The 22,838-nt window shown below is 39.1% G+C and overlaps 1 protein-coding gene across 3 annotated transcripts in view; it reads right to left on the bottom strand.

The window, feature by feature from the left end:
• The window catches only part of Trappc8 (trafficking protein particle complex subunit 8), an 83,400-nt gene that overhangs the window by 54,093 nt on the left and 6,469 nt on the right, over positions 1-22,838 (bottom strand). For 2 of the 3 annotated variants that reach the window (XM_055625499.1, XM_055625500.1), the window contains exons 2-5: positions 18,117-18,311; positions 5,381-5,470; positions 4,523-4,697; positions 1,622-1,775 (exon numbers count right to left, since the gene is read on the bottom strand). In XM_055625499.1, coding sequence (XP_055481474.1) covers positions 1,622-1,775; positions 4,523-4,697; positions 5,381-5,470; positions 18,117-18,311 — 614 coding nt within the window. Of the gene's footprint in view, positions 1-1,621; positions 1,776-4,522; positions 4,698-5,380; positions 5,471-10,794; positions 10,879-18,116; positions 18,312-22,838 lie in introns of those variants that run through there. The other variant, XM_055625501.1, reaches the window with a different exon arrangement.

The following is a 22,838-nucleotide window of genomic DNA, read 5'->3' as shown; positions in this document are numbered from 1 at the left end:
TTACCTAGAACTCAAGAAAGTAACAAAGAAAAAAGAAATAACTTCCAAAAATTCAAGAATGAAAGACCAAATGATAAGAGGCAAAATCTACTGAACTAGAAAGTATGAGCTCCATGGACAAAATGGCCAAAGAAAGCATGCTGAAAACATAGGAAGGCAAACCCAGCACAGGAATAATGAAGAACAGACTAACAACTCAGTTAATTTGGGGGTTATGGGGTGGGGCTCAGGTAGGGTCTCACATGTACATCATGCTGGCTTTGAACTCATAGAAACCCACCTGCCTCTGCCTCCTGAGTGCATTCTTAGTTAATTTCACAGACAAATCCAAATATCTATCTCTGTACAATGGCCATAGTATATGCTCTGGTTTGAATGAGGAATGTTCCCCATAGGTTCATGTATTGGGACATTTGGTCCCTAGCTGGTGGTACTGAATTTTGAGGCTTGCTGGAGGAAAACATCACTTGGGGCAGCTTTTGAGGGTTGATTTGACTCATACCACTTCCTTCTCGCTCTCTGCTTCCTGTTGTAGATGAAAAGTGATCTCTGTTTTCTGACCGCCAGGCGAGTCTCGGACTCCTGCTTTCATGTTTTCCCCCCACCTTGATGGGTTTTATTTATCAACAATGGTAAGGTAAAATAAACCGTTTCTTCATGGTGTTTATGACAGCAACAAAAAGTAACTGATACAGCATGTAATTCACTTTTCAAAAACATAGCACCTAATGCTATCATATACCTCGATGTGCTTTACTGGATTAAAAACAGCTTTTGAACCATTTTATCTAAGAGCTCATACCGATGGTGCACGCTGAGCATGACCAGAGATATTTCTGTCCATCACTTTAACCTTTCACATGTGCTCTATGACTCTGAGCACGTCTAACAATGCATCTATCTACTCTTTAAGTTATGACCTTAAACTGAGCACACTTGGGAAGAAACACAGAGAAAGCTTAGGGATGGACCCCAAAAGAAACTTTCACGCTTCCTCTGGCCAAGGGTGGCACTGCATTGAAAATAACTCTCCTGCTTACCTTGCCTGCTGCATGTACGTCACCTTTCTCCCCTCTTGTATGTCTTGGTTATGCTTATTTTGGCTTTGTAAATGCACTATGCTCAGTTACAAAACTAATAAATAAAAATTTTCTAGACCCATGATAGTGGATATGAAAAATGTCAATACCTGCGAAGCTGAGGTAAGATGATTCAAAGATGGGGACAGACAGCCTGGGCTGTATATATAGCAACTTCACAACCTGCCTACACTATCTATCCTAGAAAAAGAAAACAAAGAGCTAGCCAGGCTTAGCGACACACACCTTTAATCCTAGTGCTCAGCAGGCAAAAATAGGTGGATCTCTGAGTTTGAGACCAGCTTGATCTGATAACAAGTTCCAATCAGGTATAAGTACCTTCATCTACCCCTCAAAAAAAAAGAAAGAAAGGGAGGGAGGGAGAAAGGGAGGGGAGGAGGGAAGAAGGAAAGAAGAAAGAGGGGAGACAGAAAGCAGAAGGGAGAGAGAGGAAAAAAAGAAAGAAAAATCTACAATCATATCTTTATGACATAAACTTAAATATAGCTTTTGTGGTTTGGTTCAGTTTTTCAGAGATGTACCTGGTTTTGAATACTGTTTTTCTGGAGATACTGACTCCAAGGATCTGGTATCTGCTCATCAGATGCTCGATTCGGTGCTCGAGAATTAATTTTAAGTAAATAGCAACCTTGAGTTCCATATTTCTGTTTCATTTCTTCATAAATTGATTCAGCTCTAAAGAAAAGAGAAAGAATTTTGTAATAACTTTAGACAGACCTTAATTTTTTATTTATTTGTCCTTATATTCCCTTCATACTTTTATTTACGTGGGGAGGCTAATGACATACCACACTTCATGTGAACATCAGAGGACAACTTACGGGAGATGGTTTTCTCTTTCTACTGCATTGATACTGGAGACTGAACTCAGGTCATCACCATTAGCAGCAAGAGCCTTTATCCACTAAGACATCCGGGGAGTTCAGGCAACAAATTTTATTGTATTTAGGTTTTTTTAAGTGTGTGTGTGTGTGTGTGTGTGTGTGTGTGTGTGCGCGCGCGTGCGCGCGCGCGCGCGCTCGCGCAACCTTGCATGGATTTAATGTGCACTACTTGCATGCAAGAGTTCAAGGAGTCTAGAAGACGGTGTCAGATTCCCTGGGGCTGAATTACAACCATGTGGGTGCTGGGACCTGACCCTGAGTCACCTGTAAGGGTGGCAAGTGCTCTTAACCCTGAATATCAATTCAGCCCTAACAACAGACATTTTAAATCCAAGAATATCCCCCCAAAAAGGCAAAACAGAAAATTTAGAAAATATAAAAATATAAACGAAAACGCATGATTAGAATTAAAATTTATCGTCAAGACAGTCCTATCTGTTGCACAGGGAATTCTAATGGCCAAACTAGTTTGGGTGAACTGTAGAAAGCAAAATTAGTTTCTTTACAGCGCAGACCATCTGGGAGTACTCCACATGCCACAGTGGAGACTGCCTATTTCCAAAGAACTACTTCAAACATACAGATTAACAGCTTCTTGTCAACTGTGGGAACTCACTTTCAGAGAGCGTAATTGGAGAGTATCTTTTAAAACCATTTATTAACAAATGAAAAAAATTATAACATCAAAAAATGTTTACAGGACAGGGAAAAAAAAGGAAAGAGAACTAGACCAAAGCAGACGAAGATTTCACTACACAAACCCACACTTTGTTCTTGAAAAACTCAAGAACAGCTGAAGCTACTTCTCAGATTTAAAAAAAAAAAAAATTTCCATATTTTTAAAAGAAAAAAATACATGCCATCTTCAACTGTATATCAAGTTTGAACCCAGCTTAGGCTTCATGAAATATGTTTCAGGAAGTAAAGAAGGAAAGTAGTTACTAACTATGCTAGCTACTGATAGAGAAAATGAATTGAAATGTGACAACCTAAGCAGGAAATACAAAACTGTGAGAAATGAAGTCCTGGTTCCACTTGGTTTGGTCTGCTTGTTTATTTATAATTGTTTAATTCTTTCAAGGCTGGTAATGAACCCAGGACCTCAAAAAAAGGTAAGCTTTATCACTGAGCCTACATATATATCTAGCCCCAAGTCTAGCTTAAATAGGGTATCTTCAGTCCATTCACTATTTTGGGGGCAGGGCAACATCTGGAAAATATGAAGAATTATTCATGAGCAAACACTAATATTGTACAAATAACCCTAGTAAACAACAAAATCATACAACATCCTATTAAAGCTAGGTTAGTAAAAGTTATAAAACAAAGTATCTAAATACATATAGAAACATGTTTATGTATATATACACTGAAGCCAAATTCCTGCTCACTTTATTAATACTGCTAAAAAAGCTAGGATCTGGGCTACTGAGATGGTTTGTGGATAAATGTGCATACTGTCATGTCTCAAGACCTGAGTCCTGTCCCCTGGACCCACATGGTAGAAAGAGAACTGACCCCTTTGAAGTGTCATCTGACCTTACATGCATGTTGTGATGTGCACCCAAACACACATACATAGACACACACCATAATAAATCATTTTTAAAAATTAAGAATCATTGACCTAATTTTCCAATGCCTACTGAACATCCTTATTACAAACATTCAATACAGGGGGGTGGGAGGAGGCCATGTTCAACTGACTCAAAAGAATTTTAATAACCTGCTCACACTATTTTTTTTTTACTTACACTACTCTTTTTCCAATGGGCTTTGGACATTTTTTTTTAATCCTAAAGATGAATACTCCACATGAGGTAAACTGTTCTTTTTCTGAGTTTAAGTTATAGGAAGATACAAAGAAGGTGGGGCTGCTGCTCAATGGTAGACTGTGCTCAGGACACACACGCAGTTTCAACTACTGATATCATTACCAATATCTCAACCAGTGATCACTTATGTTCAAAAATAAGGATTATAAATTATAAGTCCTAAATGGCAATCAGATATCAAGAATAGTATGAAACAAGGTTAATTTGACCTACACTTTCAAAAAAAACTGTCAAAATAAACTCTAAAGCATAAATATAAAATTATTTTTTGTTTACATTACAAGAATTCATTTTAGGGGCAAGGCAGCTCAGTAAGTGAAAGTATTTGCCACAAACAACCTAAATTCAAGCCCCAAGCCCGACTCCATGGTGGAAGAGAACCAACTCTTAAAAGATGTCTTCTGACCTCCACATGTGCCAAAACACATATGCACATGTATGCAAGTGCACACACACACAAACCAAAAATATGTGATTCTTTTTTAAAAAAGTAAAAATTAAAACGTACCAGGTGTGGTGGCACACACCTGTAATCTCAGTACTTGGGAGGCAGAAGCAGGTGGATCTCTGTGAGACTAAGGCCAGCCTGGTCTACAAAGTAAGTCCAGGACAGCCAAAGCTACCCGGAGAAGCCCTGCCTGAAAATAAATAAATAAATGAAATAAAATAAAAATAAAAAATAAATTAAAATGTTAACACTTACCTTTGCTCATCTCCTGAAGTTACATCATGTAAAAGCACGTAATATTTAAGTGTATTTGGGATAAACCACTTAGGGTAGGAATAATCACTGTTGTGCTGAATTCGATGCTGTTCTTGTGACAACTTTGAAAACTCTTCCATAGGTTCAGCTTCACCAGACGATGCCACCAACATACCTTATAACCACATTGTCAGGGAAATTATCACATCTCTCAATGATGAACACTGCCTTATTAATATAAATTTTAGGAGAGCTCTTCTGGCTAGGCCTCATAGCACAGGCCTGTCATCCCTGTAAGCTACTCAGAAGGCTGAGACAAGAGGGTTACAAGTTCAAGGCTACGTATGCACTACAGTTCTAAGCCAGAACATCTAAGAAAGACCTCTTCCTCTGGCCTCCAAGTGCACAAGCATACACACTTGCACAACCACATTCACATATACCACACATACACCACACTCAGATATGCACACACTTCTCAACTAATCAGATCAAAAAGTCCAAAATAAAGAAAAATAGTTTTGAACATGATATCACTACCAATAAAAAAAATAATTTCTCTGGGCTGGCACACCTTAAAACCCAGTGCTCAGGAGGCAGAGAGAGGTAAATCTGAGTTCAAGGATAGTGTGGTCTACAGAGTTCCAGGACAGCCAAGGCTACAGAAAAACCCTTCATGTCTTGACAAACCAATAAACAAACAAGTGAATGAATGAATGAATGAATGAATGAATGAATGAATGAATGATGAAATGATGATGATAATAATAATTTCTCCAGTTTTTATAACTTCTCAAGAACTTTATCTTTGTTTCTATGATTAACAACTTTCTGGCTTTCAGATGACTTAAAGGATACATGCTAAATAGTGGTTCAGAAACTCATGATCTGATGCTGGCATGGACTGCAGAAAGGTCTCTCTGTAAGACTCAAACCACGGAGTAGTAGCTAAAAATTAACAACATGCAAAATGGTTAAAATTCAGTTTATAAAAGATAATTTCTAGTAACAAACAAGTATTTTACCTGTGCTTTAAGAAGATACATTTGATATCAAGTCAAACAAAACAATTTTATTTGTAGATACAGGATTTTACATAACTACATCAAATCATTCATATATTTAAGGAGATATACAGCATACGTAACATATTTTACGCTATTCACACAAATACATTTATATGTGGAACCATACAGGTTATTAGAATGAAGTGTCACTCCCAAGCCTGTACAGCATCCCTAGAACCATGTATTTACTGGATCAAGGTAACTGGAACTAAACTTAGTTCCCTGTACCAGTCATCACATGGTAAGCAGATTCTGCTCATTAGAGATCACACTTTACAACAATGGCTCTCCACCAAGGTGGATTCAACTCCTCAGGAAGAACTGGACAATACTGGAATCACAACAGAAAAGGAGACACGACTCCTGGTACTAAGGGAAAGAGGTCAGAAACTCATACATCTTAGAGTGCACAGAGCAAACCAGCTCCACACACACAGAGTCAACTGGCTCAAAATGTGAAGATGGGTGTGGCTGACAAATTCTAGAGCTGATGACTTGAGTTTGACTACAACAAAGCCTTTAAATTTTTACATATTATCATCTGTGTGTGTTCATGCAATGTGGAGGGTCAGAGGACCACTTTCAGATTGGTTCTCTGCTTACACCATGGGTTCTGGGAACTAAACTTAGTCGGTTAGGATACAGCTACCAGCAAGTTTACCCACTGAGCCATCTCACTGACCCATCAAAGCCCTTCAAAAGAGAAATCCAAAGATAATTACTTTATAATCAAATGAACTCTTCAGCAATATCACATCTTCATTTTTTAAAAAACTGAACATAACTTAGTTGGACATGGTTGTTCATGCCTCTAATCCCAGCACTCAAAGTGAGTGAAGCAAGAGGATAACAAATCTGCCATCAGCCTGAACTACAAAGTGAAATCAGTTCTCAAACAGTTGAGTGAAAACAGACAGAAAGCAAGAGACAAAGAAGGGTGCTGGGCACAGCCAGTTAGGCAGGCACAGTGTCATATGGCTGTAATCCTAGCACTTTAAGGTAGAGACTGGAGAACCAGGCATAAATGACTAGAAAGGTAGAGAAAAAAAGAACTATACATGTTGACCAAATCTCACCTGGTGCTAAATAAGCTTTTGGTTATTTGTTTTTGTGTTTTGAGATAGGATCCCACTGTGTAACCTGGTATGACCTTTGGTTACCTGTGTAGACTTTCTTTTGTGTCACCATACAATATATGTAATATATATATAAAATATATTTTTAACTGTAGCTAGGTGTGGTGACACATACCTTTAATTCTAGCACTGGGGATGCAGAGGCAAGCAGATCTCTGAGTTCAAGGCCAGCATGGTCTACATAGAACTACACAGAGAGATCCTGCCCCAACAAAAAGAAAATTAATTACAACAAATGTTTTTACAAGAAATGCTCATATTTGTAGTCTGGTTAGGAGGACATTACTATAACATTTCCCAGCAAAACTGTAATCTTCATGGAAATGGAAAATGAATAACACAACTATATGCATTTGTCACAACAGGAAACTAATTTTCTCACCAATAAGAACAAATTCTTACCTCCAATTCAGTTAATAATCTCCAGCTAAAAAATTCATGTGTTTTTAATTTATTATCAATACCAAGAAAAGAGATACTGAAACTTTCGACTAAGTAACAAAATGTCTGTTTCACAAAATGGCTCACTTCACAAAATGACTATATAGCCAGAACAATTCTGATTATTTGTTCACCTCTGTTACCTTACTGTTGCTAGTATCCAAGTGGGTGCCCTAGTAAAGGGAACAGGAACTATTTCTGACATGAACTCAATGACTGGCTCCTTTCCCCCCCCCCCCCCCCCACCCCGAGGGAGGAACAGCCTTGCTAGGCCACAGAGGACACTGCAGCCAGTCCTGAAGATACCTGATAAACTAGGGTCAGATGGAAGGGGAGGAGGACCTCCCCTATCAGTGGACTTGGAAAGGGGTAGGGAGGAGATGAGGGAGGGAGGATGGGATTGGGAGGAAATGAGGGAGGGGGCTATGGCTGGATACAAAGTAAATAACCTGTAATTAATATTAAAAAAATAAAAATTAAAAAAATAACAACAAAAAGAAAGAAAACTGTAGTCAAAGGAAAAAAATTCTGTTTGGTAGTAGATGTTCCAAATTTCTATGCCAGACTATATTATCTATGTTAACAAATTTTCCCTGGGTATGATGGCAAATACGTGGACTCCTAGCAACTAGGAGACAGAGGCAGGAAGATTGGGAGTTTGAGATCATCCTGGACTATATGACTAACAATGACAAAAAAAAAAAAAAAAAAAAGGAAAAAAAAAAGCTAGATTAAATTAAGTCTATCCACTAAATGGCACACAATGTAATCTATGTATGGTCCATCCATTAAATGGCACATTATGGAAACTATGGCCCATTCATTAATGGCACACTATGCAACTAAAAGAGAAAGAGGAAAGTCTCTCCATAAGGCTGTGAAGTAAAATCAGCAACAGCCAAAGTTAGGCATGGTGGCTCACACCTGTAACCCCAGCACTTAGAAGTCTGATGCAGCAAGATAATGGCTATGAGTTCAATGCTAACCAAGACTATTGAGCCAGACTGTCTCAAAAAACAATAAAACAAAGCAGCAGCCAACAATTTTGCATTTTGTTTAAGAATAGAAAATATGTAAAAAGCTACATACATATTTGTTTATATTTTCAAAGACAAATAATGAAAAGATAAACCTAACACATATAGGCCTTGGATATAGCTTTGTGGTAGGAAATTTGCTAGCATGCACGAACCCCTGGGCTTGAGCCCAATTTCCGCCACAAGAAAAAAAAAGCCTAAAAAACCAGGCATGGTGGTACACACCTGTAATCCCAGCACTGGGGAGGCAGAGGCAGGTGGATCTTTGTGAGTTCAAGGCCAGCCTGGTCTACAAAGGAAGGACAGCCATGGATTTATGAGAAGCCCTGTCTCAAAAAATAAAACAAAACAACCCTAATCAATTACCTCTCTGGAAGAAGAAAGGAGAGCAAAAGGGAGGGGAATAAAGGGAAGGGAGATGGGGGAGAAGAAGGAGGTAGATAGAGCAGGAGGCTAACTCTCTTTGTATTATGGGTTTAGTCTTTTGTTTTATTGTCTAAGACAGGGGTTTCAGATAGCCCAGGCTGCCTTGTATTTACTGTGTAGCAAAGAAAGGGTGACCTTAAAGTCCTTGTTGTGGTCTAAATGTAAAATAGCTCCCTCCCCCATTGGCTCATATAGTTGAATATTTGGTCCCCAACTGGTGGCACTGTTTGGAAAGGTTATGGAATCTTTAGAAGGTGGAACCTTGCTGGTGAAAATATATCACTAGAGCCACACACAGTGGCACACACCTGTAATCCCCGCACTCAGAGAAGCAGAGGCAGGCAGGTCTCTGTGAGTTTGGAGGCAGCTTTGTCTACAAAGCAAGTCCAGAACAGCCAAAGCTACACAGAGAAACCCTGTCTCAAAAAAACAAAACAAACAAAAAAATCATCACTACAACTGGGCTTTGAGGTTTTCTAACCTGGCCCCATATTCTTATTCTACTTCAAGACTGCCAAAGAAACATGAACAGCTCGCCTTGAGGTCATTTCTTCCCAAAATAAATCCTTTCTCTCCTAAGTTGCTTTTGTCAGGATATGTAACCAGAGACAACAGAAATGAAACTAATAAACTCTGATCCTTTTGCCTCCACCTCCCAAGTGCTGGAACTGCAGGTATATGCCGCTATACACGGTTTATGTGGTGCTAAGGACCAAACTCAGAATATCAAGCACCACAGACAAGCACTCTACCACTGAGCCACAATCCCAACTGTGTTTCATGATTTGACTTTGAAACTTTATGAACAGTTATATATAAAAGTATATATGGGGGCTGGAGAGTTGGCTCAGAGGATAAGAGCACCTCTGATAAGAGGCTGCTCTTCCAGAGGTCCTGAGTTCAATTCCCAGCAACCACATGGTGGCTCATAGCCATCTGTAATGAAATCAGGTGCCCTCTTCTGACATACAAGTGTACACACAGACAGAATACTATATAAATAATAAATCTTTATAAGTGTGTGTGTGTGTGTGTGTGTGTATATATATATACATATATATATATATAACTTCCAACTAACTTGAATAAAAAGTAAAAAGCCACACACACTCACACACACACACACACACACACACACACACACACTCAGACACACTTCATGAATACAGTGAAAGAAACAATGGACATTAAGCACAGGTGTGTGAAGCATGGCAAAAATGGTCTTCACCCTTCAGACAGGTTAACAAGTTTTTTTACTCAGCCGCTTGTTTAAGGTGCTATGAAAATGTGTGTGATTCCTTTGTCTACCTTTAACTTTGTTAACTATCAAATATTTTTGTTATATTTTTAATATTATGCTCTTTCTAGGAAGTAGGAGAAAAATGCTATTTTTTTATTTTTGTGTTTAACCTAAGACTTTTAATACTTAATGACAATTCCCTCACCTTAAAAATGCTTGTACATAGTTTGGGATGAGATCACTAGTTTGTTTCTATTCTTTTCTTTATTAGCAAGTAAAATAGCAGTCATGATTCCCTGTGTGAAAGCTTCCTTCAACAAGCCAAGCAAGTACTTGGGAGAATGCAGGAGGTGGAGTTCAAAAACCATCCTCAGTTACAAAGGGAGTGTGAGACTAGCATCTCTACATAATGTACTTTGCCTTGGTAAGAAAGGCATAGTAAGGGGGCTTGAATGATGGCTCACAGGTTAATAGCACTGGCTGCACTTCCAAAGGTACTGAGTTCAATTCCCAGAAACCATACAGTGGCTCACAACCATCTATGAGGAGATCTGGTGCCCTCTTCTGACATGCAGGCAATACATGCAGACAAAACATTAAATACATAGTAAATAAATTAAAAAAGGAGGGGGGGAATAGTATGTTTTTCCATTTTTATCAAAATAAGATGCAGTTCAAACCAGACTATTCCAGGGCAATGTATAGATTTAGGAAGATACTATAATTAAAAAAATAAACATAATAGATAATAGAGGATGAACAGGTAAAAGTTTAAAAAGTATCAGAAGACCACTTTCACATCTGAAAAATTAGAGACATGTTAACTTGGCACAAATATGAAAAAGACTGAAAAGGGGGGCAATGGACAATAAATAAGGAATAACATAAGAACAATCTGGAAAAGAAGAGCCATCACAAGAAATACCTGTGTATAACGAGGATTCTTTCAATTCCATGAAAGTGTCTTTTCAATTACTGTACCAAGGAACATTAGCTTTAATTGACCAATCTGATGAAGAAAATATGGCACTGTTAAGCCAGGCTTGTGAGGTAAATATCTAACATCTACTGCTTAAACAGAATGAGTGAAAAGTATGCCAACTTAGTCTACAAACTAGATGTAAACTTCTCAGCATATCTAAGCCTGTACTAGAATGGATAAATCTACTTTTAAAATAGCCCCCAGAGTAACAATCTGTCCTGATGGAATTTTATCCAAACTAATTTCCATATGTCGTATTTCATTCCTAGTTTCCAAAGACACAAAACTAAACCTAAGCTCTGAGGCTGTGGCTTGGTAGTAGAGTGCATATACTCAGCATGTGCAAGGCCTGTGGCCCAATCCCCGGCAGCCAGATAAACTGAAAAGTGACATTTTGAAATAATAGGGAGAAGCTGGAGAAATAGTTTCTGTTGGTTTACCCTAACAGTTGGTTTAAAAAAAAAAAAAAAGAAAGTCTAAACAGTTCAGCCACAGTATCTGCTTTTAAAAAGAAAGAGCATACAATACTCTTGAGTACAAATGCTGGTATAGCTTTAATCCAAGTAATATAATTAAATAAGTTTCACAATCAAACAATAACTACACTATTCCTATTAACTATCCAGCAAAAGCCACTTTAAGAAAGCACTCAAAACTAAATCCACTCCCATAGCTAAAAGAGAACAATTTTTAAAAATCTATCTCCAGAGAAACTAAATGGCCCCAAAGAAAACAATTACATATAATAAATACTGGAAACAAACACCTCCAAGTTTACACAGCCTTACCACAAAATAAAGACCTGACTAGTGAGTTTTCTTTGTGCCCAGAAAGGATCGTCTTAACACCTCAATGTGAAACAGGAACAATCTTTTAACAGATATGAGGAACTTTCCATGAAAAGGACCAAACAGAAAGAGTGTGAAAGAGAGAAAAGACACAGAATAAAAGAAAACTGAAAAGTAAAAAGCCACTAATAATTAATTAGAATTCTCTTATCAATGAGTTAACATTCTTAAAAAAAAAAAAAAAAAAAAAGGAGTCCTGGCTATCCTGGAACTCACTATGTAAACCAGGCTATTTTCAAACTCAAATATCCTCCTGCTTCTGCAGGAATTAAGAGTACACACCAATACACCTGTTTTCTAAGAAATATCATTTTTAAGAGACAGTGAACAGTAAATTTTCAATATAAAAGCCAATATAAAGCAAACCTCTTCAACATTCATAAAAATGATCAGGGGCAGTGGTGGTATATGCTTTTTTTTTTAATTTTATTTTTTTCTTATCAGTTACATTTTATTAACTCTGTATCCCAGCCGTGTCCCACTCCCTTATTCCCTCCCAATCCCACCCTCCCTCCCTCATCTCCACCGTGCCCCTTTCCAAGTCCACTGATGGGGGGGACCTCCTCCCGATTCATCCGATCCTGTTTTATCAGGTATCTTGGTATATGCTTTTAATCCCAGTACTTGAGAGTCAGAGGCAGGCAGATCTCTGAATTTGAGGCCATCTGGGCCTACATAGTGAGTTCCAGGATAGCCAAGGCTACACAGAGACATGCTATCTTGAAAAACCGGGGGGGGGGGGGGGGGCATACTATAAAAGTGATCAGAACACTGAACAGCCATTCAGATTCTACATCCAACTAAGAATAGCTCTGGGAACAAAAAAGTGGAGAACAATTTCAAATAAAGAAACAATTCAAGAACGTTCACAATACCAAAGACCATGCCAGACCAGATGGTTACAAGTGCTCACTGCTGGGAGCTCAGAAGCCCCATGCATTTGAGACAGCAGGGCAAAGAACTTCTTCTGAGTTACTTAAAGCTGAGAAAAAGTAAGTTTCTTAAGATAATAGCAAAAGTATCAACTCTGAAGGAAAAAGTTTCTAACTGGTTCAGGTAAACCATCAGTCAAGTTTAAAATACATTTTCATTTACTTCTCAAAATTTTTATCTTAAAGGGCTAGAAAGATGAGAATTAGTTTAGCTATTTCTGCAGAGGACCCAAGGTCTGTTTTCCCAATATCCACATGGTGGTTCACAACTATCTGTAACTCCATCCCAAAGGATCCAACAGCCTCTTCTGGCCTCCACGGGTACTACATACATGTAGTACATAGACATACATGCAGGTAACATAACCCATACAAAACTTTAAAAAAAAAAAAACATGTTAAGAATTTTCTTTTTAAAAAAATATCTTCTATACACCCTTCTCAGAAAGCTACTAGGGAAGACTCCTCCATCAAATCAAGGAAATACATGAAAAAAGATGAGAATGAGTCAAGCTGGCTATTCTTGCCTATAATCCTAACACTCAAGAGTCAAGCAGGAGAATTCTACCCTGAGTTGGAGGAAATACATGCGGTGCGGGAGGGGGGGGAGCGAGAGAAAGAGAGAGAGAGAGAGAGAGAATATGAGAAAGAGAGGTGGGGAGAGTGAGTTGAATGTGGCTAGCTGGTTCAGTAGGTAAAAATACTTGCTCCCTGATGCAAGCCTGATAATGAATTCATGATCCACACAATCCACAAAAGAACCTAACGATGTGGTCCTCTGACCTCCATAAATGTGCCATGGCACACGGACACACACACACACACACATTCACATTATGAATGATGGTAATATTAATAAAGTAAAATAAAGTAAGAGAAGGAAAGAAAATCCATAGGATTACAACTGTGGAAAGTGCCTTGGAGAGTCATCAGAACAAGACAGGCGTAGATAAATAGTTTTTAACTTTTTGTTACCTTTCACCAATGAATGTTCTTACACTTACTTCCTTTGAGACAGAGTCTTAGTCTGTATAGTAGGCTGGCCTGGAACCATGTAGTCCAGGCTGGCCTTGAACTGGGAGCAACCCTAAGCCATGCCTAAGCCTTCACAGTGCTGAGGTTATATGCGTGAGCCACAATTCCCAGCAGTCTTTAGACTCCTTTTCCTAACCACTCCTCTTTTTCCCAGCTTGGGGTCATTACACACTATGCATGTGTTCTTTCACTAAGTTACACTCCTGACCCAAAAAGTCTGAAATTATATAATAAAAATGAATGGATATGACTCTTTGGAGAAATAAGTACCTGTATAAAAAAAATATTTAGCCCCCAAAGCAATTTTCAACTCCCTGGGGAATGATACCATCCTCACTGGAGACACCAGCAACAGAGAGAGAAAAGTCTCTGGAAGGAATCTTGATGAGGAATTACTTGAAAACTGACCTGACAAATTCAAAATCTTACTCAGGAAGGTTGAGAGAATACAAAGAACTCTGAGCAAAATGATCTTAAAGATGATTACTAACACACACACACACACACACACACACACACACACACACACACACACAAAGAAAGAAAGAAAGCCCTAGGATAAACTATATTTAGAAATAATACTGTAAACAGGGAATATTAACCAAAAATTATGGAAACTACACTAGGTGATGCAGAAAATTTAGAGTAAATAATTACCCCCTTCCTAAAAATTACCTAAGGCTTTATTAATTGTTAAAATTAATTAAAAGTCCTTATTGTTTAATTAGTTAAAACTGATGAAGACATGGATACCAACATATCCATAAAAAATGTGCTTATAAAAATGTGGTGGCTCACACCTTTAATTCCGCTCTCAGGGAACAGAGGCAGGTGGATCTCTATTAGTTTAAAGCCAGCCTGGTCTACACACGAAGTTCCAGGCCAAGCAGAACTACAAGTGAGATCCTGCCAAGACAGACAGACAGACAAACAGACAGAGAGGAAAAAAGGCTTAGAAAATGTAACACCAGGCTAGTGTAATGGCTCGGTACCTAGAGGCATTAGCTGTCAAACCTTACATCTAAGTTCAATTTCTAGGACCCACATTGTAGTAAGAAAGGAGCAATTTCCACAAGTTATCCTCTGACCTCCACTCTTGTGCACTCATACAGATACATGTAAATAAACACAATAAAAGAAATTCAGAGGAGCTGGATGGATGACTCAGCAGTCAAGAACACTTGTTGCTCTTGCAGAGGATCTGGGTTCAGTTCCCAGAATCCACATGGCAGTTTACAGCCCCAGTTCCAGAGGATGAATGCCTTCCTCTGACCTCCTTGAATACCAAGCATGCACCTGGTACACAAACATACATGTTACCAAAACACACACATAATAAATTTAAAACTTTTTTGAGAAAATATAACACCATAAAAAACAATAAAGAATCTGGTATGGAGGAGAACAGAACTGCTTCTTTCTGTCTTTTAAGCGATCTATGTGCATGTGTCATTGTTACCAAGTTTTAAAAAAATGTCGGAGGGGACCTTAGAGATCAAAAGTACTTTCAGTACAAAAACATATGTTTGTACACCAGAAAGCCTGGGTGGAAGATCAAGAGTTGGAAGCTAGACTGAGCTACACGGTGAGCTGAAGGTCAGCCTTCGGAAACATACTGTGGTAGTTTGAATGAAAATGGGCCCCAAGGTTCACATATTTAAATTCTTAGCCCCTAGTTGGTAGAACTATTTGGGAAGGATTATGAGGTGTGGTCTTATTGGCAGTGCGTCACTGGAGAGGGATAGGGAACATTGTGGATTCAAAAACCCATGTCAGGTACAGTCACTCTCTGCCTCATGGTTGTGCCTCAAGATGCATAGCTCTCAGCTACTGCTCCAGTGCCATACCTGCATGCTTGTTGCCATGCTCCCCAACATGATGGTCAGGAACTCATCCTCTGAAACAGTAAGCAAGACCTCAACTAAATGCTTTCTTTCTTTTATAAGTTTCCTCGGTCATGGTGTTTTTTCATTGTAAAAGAAAAGCAATTAAGACACTTAGCAAGACCCTGTCTCCAAAAACAAAAACAAACAAACAAAAAAAAAAACAAAAAAACCCCATAAAACCTCAAAACTACTTTCCTATATGATAGACAATTCCTCTTTGTATCCCCTTAGTCCTTTGGCATACCAGATAAGCCATCTCTACTACATTCATTATGGCTGTAACATTATAAATCATAGTCCACTATGATTACTGATTAATGATGGTCCTTTACTACATTATAAAGTGTGCCTTATATATTTCTCTGCATCATGCAAAGTGCACAACAGAAAATCAATAAATCTGAAAACCAAACGTTAAGCTTAGCAGTGCAGGCTTGTCAAGAGGATGAGACAAGAGGACTGTCACAAGTTCCAGGAAAGCCAGGGATACACAACAAAACCCTGTCTCAAACAAAAAAAAAAAAAAAAAAAAAAAAAAAAGAGAGAGAGAGAGAAAAGGAAGGACAGGAAGGAAGGAGAAGGAAGGAAGGAAGGAAGGAAGGAAGGAAGGAAGGAAGGAAGGAAGGAAGGAAGGACCATATGTAAAATAGATTCAGAGAATCTGCAAGTAGTTATACTCACCTAAAACCCTAGCACTTAAAGGTAGAGGCAGGAGGATCACAGAGTTCAAAAGCACCATCAACTACACAGAAAGCTTGAGGCCTTTCCTCAAGAAAGAACTGTGAGGCTGGGTGTGGTGGTGCACGCCTGTAATCCCAGCACAGGTGGAAGAGGCAGGCAGATCTCTTCTAACTGGGAGGCCAGCCTGGTCCACACAGGACCAGCCAGGGCTACCCAGAGAAATAGTCTTGAAAAACCAAAAAGAGAAAACACACACACACACACACACACACACACAAAAAAAAAAAAAAAAAAGGAAGAACTGGGTGTGATGGCACACACCTTTAATTCCAAGGCTAAGGAAGAAGAAGAAGTGTATTGCTATTGAGTTCTCAAAACAAACAAAAAATATAACAATGGCGTTGGGCAAAGAAGAAAACAGGGAAAGGAAAGGAACATAGAGAAAGAGAGAAAGAGAAAAGGGGGACAGGAAGGGGTTCGAGAGAAGATCAGACCAGGAAGGAGAGAACAGGGAAGGGGATGGAAGTGAAAGAATCTAGTCGGGTTCATGTTTTCAGATGAAACAAAGCCTCACAAAGTCAGTGGCCTGCCTCAGTCCCCGATTAACTCAGAATTTATGGTATGAAAGCTTAACACACTAACATCTGAGTACTTGCCTGACTCCTACAACACCGACGACCAAAAAAAACAAAACAAAAAACCCAAAACTCAAATTCTACCATTTCTCAGGTAAATCTTCAAAATTTTGCATCACATTAAAATACATTGTGCCAGAAACTGATTAGACGTGAATCTAAAAATTCAAATTCTTTTAATTGGTATAACCGCTCGGTGGTGGGCTCAATGACTAGTATGTTTAAGGCTCTGGAACAAATTCAAGCACTATAAAATAAAAAATTAAATGAAATTATCAAGTTAATCCATGTTGCTGGAATTAAAAGTAATGGCAAAGAAAGGTATGTCAGACTAAAACACAGTAATTCAGCACATATTTTTATGCATACAAACTTAGAGACCAAATGGTAACCTAAAAGCTGCCACTAAGTCCTCTGTATATGGTAGAAAGATCTGTATTCGTATTATTATTATTAGTGAGGGTGCATGTATGCCACAGAGCCTATGTGGAGGTCAGAGGACAACTTTGTACAGTCAGTTCTCTTCCACATCCCCATGAGTTCTGAGACTCAAACTCCAGTTGTCAGGCTTGCATGGCAAACACCTTAGCAGCTGGCCTTCACTGGTACAGGAAGATCTTTAGCTATATAATTAGGATGTGTAAGTGTCAGAATATCAACTGTACCAGCCTAAGAAAATTTATGCTCTTTTTAAACAATTTTTAAGAGACTGAGATTGTAACTAGATGACATATTTTTAACACTTTCCTTTTAAGAATTCACTCCATGTATTTTTAATAAGACTTTTGGACACCGGAAAAGATAACATCAAATATTAACTCATTCTACATATTCATACATTATTTTCCTTGTCAGTCTTATCATGAAAACATGTACTTACTACCTAAACTGGTTTAAAGTATCTAAACTATGTCTTTATACCTACTTTATAAACATTTCCACTTAACACCAAGCAAGAGTAAAAGTATAACATGCTTTTCATTTAATAACAATATTAAATCATATAAAAAAACCTGTTATCTACTGTTAGTTTCCTCATGAAACACTGATTACCCTAGGTTATTTACTACAAGGTGCTGGACTAAAAACAAAGAAGTTCCTGGAATGTCTTTCAGCACCGCTCTGCGGGCCCAACTCCAACACCCTGAAAGCACTAAAATGTTTGGTTAAAAGGTCTCCAAGGTGGAGAATTATTCTCCTAATTTAAAAAAATTCATTTAAGAAATCATAACAACATTTGTTACATACCACTGATGTTAAGGTCATAATCTCCCGCTGTAATCACATTAGCGACTAATCCTTCTGCAGGCTGGCTGCCAGAAACGACATCATTCAAAAGCTTCCCAATGGCTCCCGGCTGAGGTGGCTGGGTGACAATGTTGCTTACTGCTATCTTCAAATTTTTAATTATATGCAGTTGATTATTAGGATCTCTCATGTGAACTTTTAAAAAAGAGAAAGAAATTTTAAATTAACTTTGTATAATGCATCCTAAACTAAAACTGAGTTAATAGTTTTCAAATACAAAAGAAACTCAAATCAGAAACTAAGAACTAAAAGAATATTCTTCCAGAATACAACTGGTTTACATTTTCCCTTACAAACCAAAAGAAATACCTATTAATCATAAACCTCCTTCCTCTTTGCCAGCACATGCCTACAATCCCAGCACCTGAAAGACAGAAGCAGGAGGATCAGGAATTCAAGCCCACCGCTACAAGAGACTGTCTCAAATAGGAAACCATTCCTTCTACTCACACAATGCTACTGTTCACAATTTCTCTATAGGTCCTGTTTCCCCTGCATTCAGTGTTGTCCAAAACCACCACCTGTAAAGTCTCAGGCCCCTTTATGGCTTGAGGCAGGGTGTTTGTATGAAGCATGAGTGGCCTTGAACGTACAGTGATCCTTCTGCCTCCAATGTGCTGGGATTCCCCACAAACATTTATACAACCTGGCTCATTTATAATTTAATCAGTTACAAACTACATTTCTTATACTTCCTCAGAAACTTCGAAAATTTTAAAGTTAAAAACATAAAAGCTCATCAGATGTAGAAAACATACCTACAATCCCAGAATTCAGAAGGCATAAGCAGGAGGATTATTTTGAGTTCCAAGGCAGCTTGGTCTACATACCATGTTCCAAGCAAGCCAGGGCTGCACACATTTCAGAGGCAGAGAAGAAAAGACTATAAGAAACTAAAATATTACTCGGGTATTGTGGCTCATACCTGAATTCAAGCACTTCAGCAGCTCAGGCTAGAGGAATGCCTTGCTATAAGTTTAAAGCCTGCCCAGACCACAAAATGAGGCACTGTTTCAACGAAAAATTAAGTGCTAAATAATAATAAAATATCAAGATAGCATATGCCATAAATATTTGCCTCATTTTGTAGTCTGGACTGGCTTTGAACTTATAGCAAGGCATTCCCCTGGCTTGAGCTGCTAGAGTGCTTGAATTACTGGCATGAGACACCAGAGACATCATAATAGAAACAAGAGAATCCTGGGATACTTTACAGGCCAGCTAGATGCACATGCAGGGGTGAACACGGAGGCCCTAGTTCAAATAAGGTGGAAGGCAAGGACAGACACCCAAGATTTTCCTCTGCCCTGCACACACACATGCCATGGGCACACTTATGTACATGTACACACAATGATTTAAAAAGATGACAAGTTTACATGTGCTAGCTGAATAGTGAAAATGAGTACTGTATTCTCTGTATTTGTTTATGATTGTTGTTTTGTCATTGGTCAGTTAAATATACACAGACCTCCCTCAATAATTAAAACTTCCCAACTGTATAATTATGACATAGAAAAGGGGAAAGGGAAAAGGCGGGGAAAGAGGAAAAAATAAAGGAATAGACAACTGCCAGAGTACTATGTCATACCTCTGAAATCTTTAGGAACATATTTTGCATGTATTTCCCTTATTGTTGGTTCCATAACTGTCAAATACTATAAGCAACCAAATATTTAGTAAACCTTTCTTTGAGATTTGGAAACAATGCTATAGTTTGCTTATCCTACATACCCCAGGCCCTGTATACAAACTAGAAGCGCACGTGCGCGCGCGCGCACACACACGCACACCCTCACTTCAAAACCATGGAGATGAATTAATTACCTAGTTACATCAACATAGTAATAGCTGTGAATTAATATTGTCAGCTTGACAGGCTCTAGAGTCATCAGGAGGCAAACCTGAGTATGCCTGACAGACAAGGAGATTCTACATTGAATTCAGGGAAGTGAGAGGCCCATCCTGAATATGGACTGCATCACATCATAGGTTCAGGTCCTGAGCTGAACAAAAGGGAAAATGAGCTGAGCATTCACTCATCTCTCTGGTGACTGTGAATGTAAGGTTACCATCCAGCCTCCTGTTTCTGCTACCATGTCTTCCCACAAACTGTCAGGCAAAATAAACTTTTCCTCTTTAAAGATGTTTTTATCAAGCCAGGAGTGGTGGCACACACCTGTAATCCCAGCACTCTGGGAGGCAGAGGCAGCTGGATCTCTGAGTTCCAGACCAGCTTGCTCTACAGAGTGAGTCCAGGACAGAAATGACAGGCTACACAGAGAAATCCTGTCTCGAAAAACCAAAACGTCATAGCAATGAAGAGAGTAACTAACTAACAGGACACTGATAGCAGAAGCAGAACTTGTGGTGAAGAACCTGACCATGTGATTGATTGCAAGGCTTCTGACATTCTTCACAGAAGAACATCGAAAAGCTTAGAACTTTGGGCTTTAGAAAGCCACAGACTGAGGCTGGAGAGATGGCTCGGCAGGTAAGAGCACTGACTACTTTTCGAAAGGACCTGGGTTCAATTCCCAGCACCCACATGCAGCTCTCTACTGTCTCTAACTCCAGGATCTAATGTTCTCACACAGATAATGCACATAAAATAAAAATAAATAACTTATTTTAAAAAGAAAAAAGAGAGAAAGCCTTAGAAGGTTGTAAGAAGAGTTTAACAGGCCATTCTGGTGGGAATTTGGAAAATCAGATTGCCAAGAAAAATATTAACGCTGGAAGCCTTGTTTACAGGGTTTCAAAGAGGAAGGAGTCCACTCCGAAGTAGGTTAGCGGCATTCCTGTTAAATTCTAACCAAGACCCTGGTTTCCTCTGTCTTTGGCCTGAGAACTTCAGTGACGTCAAGTTCAAAGGTAATAAACTAATTTAGTTGGCTGAGAAAAATTTAAGCCAGATAGCATCCTGCATCCAGGCTGTGTCCTGATTACTGCTTACTGCTTTTACCCAGGTCTACAGTGAGAGACAACAAGTGAAGCGAAATGATGGGAAAATGTGCCATTTGTTCGGAAAAGGGAATTTAAAGCTAAAGACAACATGTCAGCAAGATGATTCAGCAAGACATTTTCTGCCAAGCCTGAGACTGGTTTGATCCCTGGATTGTAACATTTTGGAAGGAAAGAACCAACTTATAAGATCCTCTGACCTCCACACAGGCGTGGGCGCGTGCGTGTGTGCGTGTGTGTAGTGTATGTGTGCGCTCCAGACAGGCCACAATGGTAAGAAAGAAGATGTAATCATATAGATAGATAGACAGACAGACAGACCGACCGACCGACCGACCGGCCACATTCCAGAGAAACCTATCTCAACTGAAAAGCCAGGAAAAGTGCCTAGAGAGCAACTTCACCCTTTTAGTACTACAACTTGAGAAAACCCAAACTCCTTTAAAGGAGTCTAAACAATGCTGCTGAAAGAGTACCCTGCTCTAAAACAACTCTAGGGAAAATTATCTCCCCAGAGTCATCTTGGAAGACACAGAGAACAATTCAACTCTGGTCCAGGAGCCTAAGTACATCTCAAGCTGGCAACACTTGGCATCATACACATGGTACCAGCTTTACAGGCATTAAAGTTGAAACAAGTGTTAAGTGGCATGGAAGACCATGCCAAGGTTCTAAAATGCCCCTGAGGCAGGGCAATATGTGACAGGGTTGGATTCCCCACTGTGTGAAGCAGGGAAGTGACAGCCTAAGCTGCACTGGGAGGTTCTGGCATGCCACGGAAGGCCGGGAAAATGGGGCATCTGCTGAGAAAAGCTACAGGAATGGGGTGAAACTGCTTGAAAGACTGTATGAGCTGCAGGTGGCAGATCAGGAAGGGTGGGGCTATGCAAGCCATCTGGAACACAAGTCCAGAAACCCAACAAGGAGTTTATGATTTGATGTTTGCCCTGCTGGGTTTCAGTGCTGCATCAGTCCAAACTGTCCTTGTTACACTCTTCATTCCTCCCTTTAGAAGTGGAAGTGTTTATTTTATGTCATACCATATTGGAAGTAGGTAACCTGTTATGTTTTTTTTTTTTTTTTTTAATAGGAGTTTATGTGAAGACATCATCAGAGTTTCAGAAGAAACTTTGCACTTAACTTCAGAATAATATTGTACTGTTAAAAGCTTTAAGGGCTTTTGATTTTAGACTGAATGCATTCTATATTATGAAGTACCTTTATGTGTCTATAGAGACAAAAGGTAGAAGGTTATGGTCTAAAAGTGATATATTTGGGCACTGGAGAGACAGCTCAGTGGTTAAGAGCACTAGCTATTCTTCCACAGGGCTTGAGTTTGATTCTTGGCATCCACACAGAGACCCACAATCATCTATACCTCCAGTCCCAGGGGATCAGTCAGCCTCACCTAATCTCGAGGGCCCTGTATGCACCTATGTGTGCATAAACAAACTTACAGGCAGTCATAAACATAAAATAAAAATAAGGATTAAAAAATTTTAAAGTGATATATTTGGATATCAGGTTGACAAGGGAAAGACAGATGAGTGGTAGTCTGACAATACTGACAATCAACTTGACAGGATCTCAGGTCATCTAGGACACAAACTTCTGGGCCTGACTCTGAGGGAATTGATAGACTGAATTAACTAAAGAGGGAAACCCCACTCTGAATATGAATGGCACCATCCCATGAGC

This window comes from Psammomys obesus, unplaced genomic scaffold (assembly GCF_907164565.1).
Source record: "Psammomys obesus unplaced genomic scaffold, mPsaObe1.curated_primary_1811, whole genome shotgun sequence".
NCBI classification, from domain to species: domain Eukaryota; kingdom Metazoa; phylum Chordata; class Mammalia; order Rodentia; family Muridae; genus Psammomys; species Psammomys obesus.
Note: the sequence above shows the minus strand (reverse complement) of the source record. Positions and strands in the feature narration are given on the sequence as shown.